This window comes from Etheostoma cragini, chromosome 18 (genome assembly GCF_013103735.1).
Source record: "Etheostoma cragini isolate CJK2018 chromosome 18, CSU_Ecrag_1.0, whole genome shotgun sequence".
NCBI lineage: Eukaryota > Metazoa > Chordata > Actinopteri > Perciformes > Percidae > Etheostoma > Etheostoma cragini.
Window position 1 is genome coordinate 18996678 of NC_048424.1, and position 9894 is coordinate 19006571.

General features: G+C 42.3%; 1 protein-coding gene across 1 annotated transcript in view; it reads right to left on the bottom strand.

Moving 5' to 3' along the window:
- The window catches only part of hnrnpub (heterogeneous nuclear ribonucleoprotein Ub), a 12498-nt gene extending 4076 nt beyond the window's left edge, over window positions 1–8422 (bottom strand). Inside the window, exons 1-11 of the mRNA XM_034900102.1 lie at window positions 7966–8422; window positions 6361–6475; window positions 4299–4378; window positions 3937–4076; window positions 3669–3768; window positions 2896–3008; window positions 1989–2252; window positions 1749–1868; window positions 1508–1636; window positions 1262–1430; window positions 857–1138 (exon numbers count right to left, since the gene is read on the bottom strand). Of these exons, the coding sequence (XP_034755993.1) occupies window positions 857–1138; window positions 1262–1430; window positions 1508–1636; window positions 1749–1868; window positions 1989–2252; window positions 2896–3008; window positions 3669–3768; window positions 3937–4076; window positions 4299–4378; window positions 6361–6475; window positions 7966–8422 (1969 nt within the window). The remainder of the gene's footprint in view (window positions 1–856; window positions 1139–1261; window positions 1431–1507; window positions 1637–1748; window positions 1869–1988; window positions 2253–2895; window positions 3009–3668; window positions 3769–3936; window positions 4077–4298; window positions 4379–6360; window positions 6476–7965) is intronic.
- Window positions 8423–9894: the final 1472 nt, after the last annotated feature.

Below are 9894 nucleotides of genomic sequence, written 5' to 3' on the forward strand. Positions count from 1 at the left end.
CTTTTGTGACCTCTTGGATGAGTCGTTGCTGCGCTCTTGGGGTAATTTTGGGCGGCCGGACACTCCTGGGAAGGTTCACCAATGTTCCATGCCTTCGCCATTTGTGGATAATGGCTCTCACTGTGGTTCGCTGGATTCCCAAAGCTTTGGAAATGGCTTTATAACCCTTTCCAGACCGATAGATCTCAATTACTTTCTTTCTCAATTGTTTCTGAATTTCTTTGGGTCTCTGCATGATTTGTAGCTTTTAAAGATCTTCTGGTTGACCTTACTGTGTCAAGCAGCTCCTATTTAAGTGATGCCTTGATTGTGAACAGGTTTGGCAATAATCAGGCCTGGGTGTGGCTAGAGAAATTGAACTCAGGTGTGGAAAACCACAGTTATAGTATGTTTTAACAAGGGGGCAATCACTTTTTCACACAGGGCCATGATGGTTCGGATTTTTTTTCACCTTTAGTAATAAACACCTTCATTTACAAATTGCATTTTGTGTTTACTTGTGTTGTCCTTGACTATTGTTTAAATTGGTTTGATGTTCCGAAACACTTAAGTGTGACAAACATGCAAAGGAACAGGAAATGAGGAAGGGGGCAAACACTTTTTCACACCACTGTATGTGGTCTACACAACATAACACCTTTGTAATAATGATCACAAAAAACAGACTTTGCACATTACGTTTTGCACCCAAAGTCTTATTTTGTCTTGTGGTCTGATTAAAGAAAAGAAAAAATTCAAACCACAAAACTAAGACTTTTCAGGGTTTTTTTTCCCTTTCAAATTGTGGTTTCAATATGGAAAACTAATTGTGATAATAATTCTCCCCCTCTCCCCAATAATCAAGCAACCCTTCTACCTCCTCTGAAGGTGCCTCTGTTCTGGAAGCCTCCGCGGCCCCCACCCCTCTGCCCGAGCCCACTGCCGCGGCCAAACTGGTTCTTGCCTCCCCGGCCGCCCCCGCGCAGGCCACCGCCTCGCTTTGGTGTTGTGCTGCCCTGGTTGGGTTTCTTCTCAGCCGGCAGAGCCGTCTTGCTTTCTTCTTTGTACTGTTCCAGCAGCTTTCCGGCCTCCTCCTTCTGCAGCTCAGCAAAGACGACGTTGTTGAAGCTCTCTCCCTCCGCGGGCAGCGAGTAGAAGCCTGTAATGGGATGACAAACCAGAACATGAGGAATGCAAAAAATAAAATTAAAAAAAAATATTGCACTCATGTACTGGGTTCAGTTGTCTATGTATGCATTACTGGCCCAAGCATCTTTAATACCTTTCATTTTGAAGACGGCGTGCTCGGGTACTTCTTTGCCATCGCTCTCAACCTTCTTCTGTACTCTCTGCTTGTATTCCTCGTCAGAGGGGCAGACCACCACAGCCTTGCGCTGGAAGCCGGCAAACAAACACATCTTCCTCTTCTGGCCTGGGGCAGACAGATTAGTCTGTGGGAAGAGGAGAAAGTATGAATTCCACGGATTTATAATGTCTGATTTTATACTCATCAGCACAAGTGTCTTACATGATCCAGGATGTAGTTTCTCTTCTTGCGTGCAGCAATCTCAATAAACTTTCCCAGGAAAAGCGGTGCTCTCTGGGAAATGGCGGTCAGTTTTGTGATGTCCTTTGACTGTCGTTTCAGGCTGTTGATCTGTATAGAATAAGGACAAACTATGATTATGTGAAGGGAAAAAAAGGGCAGAGACAGCAAGGCACCCAGTATGTCGAGATCTACTGAAAATAACAGCTGTATTAGTACTGACCATCATCTTGTCAACGATGGTGTCACTGCCGAGGATGTAGTATTTCCCAGGGTTCTCCTGGACATGGTTCTTCACCCACGTAGTCTTCCCTGAGCCTGGCAGGCCGACCATCACGATGATCTACAAAACATGAAAATCCCAGAAAGAATTAAAATGACCTGAAAAAAACTGATTTTAAAAATTCCAATAAAACTTATTGGAGGACTAATTGAAACAATATCTACATATTACTATGCTTACCTCGCAGTCAGCCTTGGTCTGTGGGCCCTTGAGCCCACGGACTCGGTCATCCAAAGGCATCTGCTGCAAGAAGGTGTAATCCTGAGGCTGAGGGAAGTACGGCGTCTCCATCTGGCCAAAGTTGAACTCCACAGCACAATTGTGGCAAATGACGTGTGGGAAAAGGGCCTGGCCATTCAGAGTCTCCTTGTTCACCTGGAAAGCGACAGCCGGCTCGGCGCCATTCTTGGAGAAGGACAACACCACATCCTCGCCCTCAAAGTCCTAAGCAAAGAAAGCCAGATGCAAAAATGTTTGTTATGAAAGTATGTAGGAACTCATGCACCAGCGATTCTGACAAAGTTATTTCTTAAATAAAATTCACGTGAGAATGCTTTCTCAGACCATCTTCAGGCAATTGAAGTACCAAATGTTGCCTACTTTTAAACTTTGTATATTGTGCAAGTTACAGTGTGTGGGAGTTTCTTTGTAACTCGTGACCTGCTTGTCCCCCTCCGATGCACCCATCTCACGCTGTACATGAGAAGTATTTTCTGTACCCTCAGATTGATTAAATATACCTTGATGTCCTCCCGTTTCCGATATACATGAAATGAGTGAATAATATGTAGTCAACTCATTATACTGTAGAGTTTCTCGAGCAGGCCACTGAATTGTAAAGTTACACAGCCAATCCCAATCATCATTACTACTATTCTTGGTAGATTTAATCCTATTGAACGACAAGGCATGTTTCGATACTGATTAAAAAACGGGCAATCTGGTAGGTGCCTTAAAGTGATAAAATTCGGTACCCAGCCTCATCTTTTGCGACATTTCAATTCTGCTCTTCTCTTACTTAACTTGGTTTTCATCTACTTTAAAGAACTAATAAAAAATACATTTAGTAGTAACATTTACGTCTTACAATGAGGCAGCAGATGACATCATTCTCCTCATAGGTTTCTCCAAAGTCCTCTGTGACACAGTTGGTGGTCTTCTTGCCTTTCCCAGAGTATGCATAAGAATGTTCCTCCTCACCTAAATTAAAAATGGGAGAAAACAAATTGACAAAAACACTGCGACAGCTTGATTTCTGAATCAACACCCCAAATCTCAAGTCACAGGGACTCTGGAATGGTGTGTGAATCCTCTATGTTGGCAATAGGCCAGCCACCATTACTATGATGCAGCCAGAGCTGGAGCCATTTTACATTAACAGGTCATGCTGCCCATTTACCACTAGAGGGACATCTTTGGACTGACTGGCTATTCTTGCAGGGTCACAGAAGCCTCGGTTTTTTAAGTGTCATCTTATTTGGCAGACCGTCGTGCAAAAATATACACCGAGCACAGTTTGTCAGAGTTTTTCCAGTTATAGCAAATGCAGGTTCCACCCCTCTCACTGCACAGTAGGAGTACTTGGGAGCCGTGCAGTATTTTGCATTACTGAATGATAGCAAATGGCTGTGTCATTATTTTGTGTATCAGAGAAGTAATTGTACCCCACAAGGTTGAAGTCTCCTCATGTGATGCAAACAAGTCAAAATTATTTTTGCAATGAGTCTAACAAACCTTGGCATAGGTAAATAGAAAGTTACTGCTGGATTCAACACTTCCTTCCACTAATACTGAATTAAACAGCCAATTGTATAATATACAGAAAGTTAATAAAAAAGAAAAGAAAAGAAAGACACTGACCAAGAAGGAGGGTGCCAGTAGACAGGGACCAGCCGACCTGCACATCATGAATCTCCATGTTCTTGCTGGAAATGTGCTTCACAGGAATTTTCTCTGCAATCTGATGACAGGTAGCAAAACAAATTGTATTAAGATTATTTCCACTTGTCCATTGAGAGTCTCGCTTATTTTTTGAACCATTTTACAGGGTTAATCTACTTAAGACTAAAGTAGGGGTTTAAAAACAAGGGTGTTTCAGGAGGACGATAGGTCAGAATTGTTACTGTACCTTCATCTCAAAGCAGGCTTTGCCTTTGTTCACGCCATAGGTTGCCTTGCCTCCGGACCAGAGGTAAGCAAAACTCTCCATTGTGAGAGATGAGGCGCTGTAACGGTCCCGTGACACCTTAAAGTGCAGGTCACAGTTGTCTAGACCACACAAAAAAAAAAAGGGAGGAAAAAAAAAAGCACACTCATCAAAATCTGTATGCCTCTAATCAGGTCTGATAAACAAGTGTGGTTAATGTTCCAGTAAGTTGCCATTTAAGTCTTCTTGGACAGGTTTTATTACAATTTTGGGTCTCGGAATACCATTTAATTTGATTAAAAAAATATTCATTTAAAAATGTAGCTAATGGAAGAATTCCTTACAAGTATCCAGGCAGACTTTAGTGTCATCAAACTCCTCATCTTCTTCCTCCAGGGGGGGCACAGGGGACTTAAATGAGGCCCTGAAAAGAGATACCAAGCAAGTCAATTAGAAGATTCACATGTCTATACAACTGCCTGGAACATATAGATGCCTTGGGTACCACTTGCTGAAAATATTTTTTTTGGGGGGGAAGGCAGACTAGGGGAAACTATACAAAAATGGAAAAAGTAAATTGGACAAAGAGAGTCTCCAAGGTTGTTTGATTGTTAGCTGTATTGTGGGCCTTGGCAGACAACACTTACCTTGCAGTATCCAGCGAAATCTAAAACATGAGATACACAAAAAGAAAGCACCTCCGCTAGCCCTAGCATGCAAGGCTATTCATCGGTGAAAGTTTTTAAAAAATATCTCACTTTTCAGATCAGTGTGTGTGTCTGATCTCCAGAATTGTAGTATCAAAGTGAAAGTAGGTGCAGTTAATTTTTTTATGTGGATTCCTAAATGAAAAATGTCATGATGTACTCATTCAGTTCTATGCAACTATCTAATAAAAATTGTGACCACTTTGCAGCTTGAAATAAGTTATCACAGTACCCTGAGAGCTACAGCAACTTACCAACTCTGTAGCTTTAGATTTGGTACCCAAATCTCTTAGGGGAAATTTAAGACACCAGTTAAAATGTTCTAATAGTTCCATTTCAATAAGTCTTAAGCATTGTTCCACCTGATGCAATTATCCAATTCCAGTGGTGTAGGGCAATTATGTAGTAGAAACAAAAACAGATTTGTGGTCATCATCCGCCGCAGTCTTAACATTTCCAGGGACATCTGTCATTGTAGCTGTTCTTAAACAGATTTGTATGATGTACAAATGGATGTGGGGGAGATTTATGGTGTCTCTGGAGAACATATTGTCTGAGTTGGAGCATATGGTCAGTGCAGTCAGGCTGCGGGTCAAACACTGACTACTGCTCTATAGGCCCATGGCTATCCAGGGGCCACTAGCTTACCATAGAGCCGATTCAAGCTTTAAAAGTAAATAGAAAAAAGGACAGAAAAGCTAGACCTTCAATGTGAATTATATGGACACTTGCAATAAAATGGTCTATTGCATAGGAAGGGGGGTGAGGGAAGCGCCTAAAAAGGCTGCAATGCTATGGTGTTCCACCAACTCTGGCACAAGTAACATTTATTAAGAGTCCCATACTTTTGGGGAAAAAAAATAAAAAATAAAAAGTCCACAAAAAAAATAATTCTGGTTTCTGCCAGTTCATCGTTAAGCGCGTCAACAGCGCAATGAAAACAAAACACCGACCAAGAAGTAGGTACACGTATGCACACATACACTCAAACACCCGTGCATGATGTCACCTTCACGGGATAGCCTCGCGAAACACACATCCACACCATGATAACATACACACAAGACATGATACATGAGACAGAAAATAGCATTTTGACGTCATACAACTAGTGAAATAAAGATTTTTAAAAAAACAAAACGATAAAGAAACCATTGCGAGGCAAAACGATGGACGGTCAATAACGAGCTCCTCCGTGGACGTTCCAAACTCTTTGGGAATTTTACTATATTCTTGTGTGCTACCTACCCTGCAGCAGTGGACCCCTCCTCCCACGCCTCTCAGCTATTCCTCCCCACCCTCTAATCAAAAGTGCACATCTGCTACTTTCCTCTGGGTTCTTTTGAGCAGCCTTGATTCACCTTGAGGACACAATGGGCTTTCCAACACAATAAGTGGCAGATGAGAACAGATGTGAAAATTCATAGAGACTTGATAGTTGCACTTCTGCTACAGAATGCAGTCCATTAAGACACAAATGTGAGTGGGCGCTGTAAAAGGTAAGGCTCTTTAAGTAGTCAGGGATGACCCTCAAAACATGTGTGGAAGTAAGGTTATTAAATAGTATAATACTTAAAAATGAGGGTTTTCCTCATGCTAGTTATGTGTGCATTGGCACTTAAAGCCAATACAGTTCAACAAAGCTATGGATGGCGCTTCAGGGATGCTGAAGGCCATTTTTGCTCTGTCCCATCCTTACCAGCTGTATTTGTTCTCTTCAATAAATTCAAAGTAGCCCCTTCCATGTTCCTCCCGGCGTCTCTTAACACCCTTCTTATTCTTCTGATCAGCATTCGTGTCTTTGTCCGCATCCCCTTTGAAAATAGAACAAAGATATAGAATGAGGTGCTCCTTTTTGTGAGAAAGAGGTCGGACTGGCAGTGGGGTTCTGGCCCACAAAGCCCGTTCATTAGTTACATAGTGTCGACCATAATCATCAATAGTAAGGTAACTTTAAGAGGTTACACCTCATGATTACACTTTAAAAAAAAACAATCATATTTCACAAATTGTAACAGCTCGTATGACCAGATAATAATTACAATGTAGGCTGGTCCAAATGAACATTGTGAACAGTGTTTGCTGGGGCTGAAAAAACAAGTGTCTAAATAATAGGGACATTATCCCTGCAGTAAAAATGGGCTTATTATAAGATATATAATATATTAAGGGGACAAGTCTATGGTTGTCTGGGACAAATGAATCATGCAAGGTACTCAGACCTGAATTGACCCACCCCTCCCCATATCTTACCCTAAATAACCTAGGTGGCTTATTAAGGTAACCCCCACATTTTTCATCTTCATCCAACAAGATGACACTTTCTACTCGAACCAGTGACAGACTACGTGCTAGACAAGCAGATCTACACCTGCCCCATCTTCTGCACAGCTTTGGGTCAGAAAGTTCATGGGTTCTTGGTCTTTCTAAAGTACTGTATTCTAAAATACATTTAGACTTTAAACACATTAGGGCACAATCCTCCCGCGTGTGTAAACATTTAACTTAGTCCTAAGAAATCAGTCATTTGAATTTAACTTGTACTTCTTTTTTCAACTGCCCAATTGTGCATTTGGAGCTTAGGAGCGGAGGCAAAGCACACAACCACTGCGGCAGTCAAACCTTTTCGACACGCTGCTTTAACATTACGCCATTCGTAATACAACTTTACGGTACAATATAACGCTCAATGATGGCCATGGTGCGCCTCCACCCTTCCACCCCATTTGTAGCCAATCTTGACTTCGGGAACCACTGAACTAGCTAGCTAGCTAGCTAGCTAGCTAACTAACCGTCGGACCCGTTAGCTAGCACTTAACCACTGACAAAGAAAATTTCGTTAGCTGGCAAGCTAACACGCTAGTCACGCGAAACGAGAAGACAGACTAAGCTACATCCATCGTATTTGTCACTTCATTCGCATAGTACATACCGCTAATGACATTTAACAATCAGCCAAATCATTATGTTAACGTATGGGGCCTGGACTAGCGATACCCAGCTAGAAACGTTGCAAAATGATTAAAGGTAATGTTAACGCTAGCTAACGACGGTGATGACCGATGCTAACGTCAAATTAGCATACGCGGCTAACGTTATCCGTTTCGGTTCGTAGTTAATACTTGGTGGGTTATGGAGGTCACGCTATCTAGGTTAGCTCAAAATGGACGTTATGTTGTATGGTAAAGCATTCAAATAACTTTAAGTAATTTCCCAACCGGCTCCCTCCCGCGGTAGCATTAACGACACCCAGCCACAGTCCATCCAGCCAGTCACATTTTCAAAACCAATCCGGCCGACTCACCCTCAGCAGCCTGGTCCGCGGGCTCACCATCCTCTGTGTCTATTTTCTCCATGTCATCGACATCTCCCTTGAGCATGGGATCCATCTCGTCGTCCTCGTCCTCTTCCCCCTCACCCATCTCTTCGTCCTCGGCAGCGCCGTCAGCGGCACCCCCATTTTCCGGCTCTTCTTCTTTCTCCTCCTCTGCATCCTCCTCGTTGGCCTCCATGCTTTCTTCTATCGGGCCCTCGCCCTCTTCTTCTTCTCCCATGCCCTCCAGGTCCGCGGCCTGGCCGGGACCCTCGTCCGCTGCAGCTTCTTGATTCAGCGGGGAGTCTCCGGCAAGGGCCTCCTCGTCCAGCACGGCCTGCAGACGATCCATAAGCTCGGCCTTCAGCCCCTTGTCTGAAAGATTACGCTTTTTCAGCTCGTCCTTCAGCTCGTTAACTTTCAGCTTTTTGACGTTAATTGAGCTCATTGTTAATGTTTAACGGCAAAATGTATTAAATAAAATTCTCAAATACGACGATAAATAACTGGACGCCCTTTGTCAACGGATTCAACTCAACACTGCGCCAAATGGCACCCACGCTATCCGACCAAGCTTTCACCGGCAAAAGAGCTGTATGCAGAGCCTAGGGTGTGGGGGAGGAAGATGACGTCCCCTACCGTAATTACCCAGAGAGCAGCGCGGGTTGGTTAAATACCCGCCGACCATCTGTCGCTGCGCTGGCGTTATAAAGCGTTGATGGGGGAAAAAAGTGGGGCAAAATGTGTAAGAACAACATCAACAACAATAATAATTAAACCCAGGACATTACTCAGCTTCTGTTTATTTTCACAATTAATACGTTTGTTAAGAAGTAGGCCAATCATAGGGTGGGCCTAATACCTTTTGGGGAATCGTCATAAGACTCACAGTCTGAGTAGCTATAAATCATAAATTCACCTAGGCTAACTTTTCAACTCATCTTCTAATTTCATACATTTTCTCATAGAATTTAAATCTCTATTGAAGTCAAGAAAACAGATAACAAGAAAAGTATTTCAATTGTGGATACTGTGTTCTTTTTTCCTGAAACCTCTTTTTTATTTTGTTTGTTGTTTATGTTATTTCTCGTTTGTATTGCCTCGTATGTAGTTTTTTAATTTATTTTTTATGATTATTCATTTTTTTATCTTCATAAGTTTGCACACTTGATGTTCATGTGCCAGTATTGCTTACCTGATTCTCTGTATACTGCACTTTGTTTTGAGGTGGTAGCCTGCTAAAGAAGGACCCGTTAGCTGGTACCAGGGACTCTTTTGTAATGGAAAACCAAAAAAGACTAGTAGAGTCAAGGCGAGTCGAGTAGGTACCATGCTGTGGGAAAACGCCATTAGTAAGTTTCACTTACCTCTGAATTTGGAAACTGTTTTTTTGAATGTGTTCCATGTACAAGCCCGATTTTTTATTGTGGGGGTAGCTCTAGCCAAGTTAGCCATTTTTATTATTTTTTTTTATTTTTTTTATTGAACATTGACCGATTTACAGGCCATGACAGTTTCAAGTGAAGCATTTATCATACAATACAAATCAAGAATGCACATACAGTTAAGATGCAGGTCTAGTCTCCCCAAGCCAACAAATACAGCCCTATTGTTGTTGCAACACAGACAATCAGACCCCATTAAGCTGTAACTGGACACCAGACTTTACAAAACTGAAACTGTTCCTCTCTCAGATAGAAGACAAGGGCTTCGAGGGGCATAAACTGTACACTGCATATTCATTGGGCAATATTAGGTGGTTCCTCCGACACCCACTTTGATAAAATACATCTTCTAGCACTCAAGAGCACGATTTTAAGACGTTTTGGCTGATTAGACGGATTATATGGAGGATGGTCTATACCAAGATTACAGAATAAAGCAGTCATTCTGTTTTTCTGCATACAAAACATCATGGCA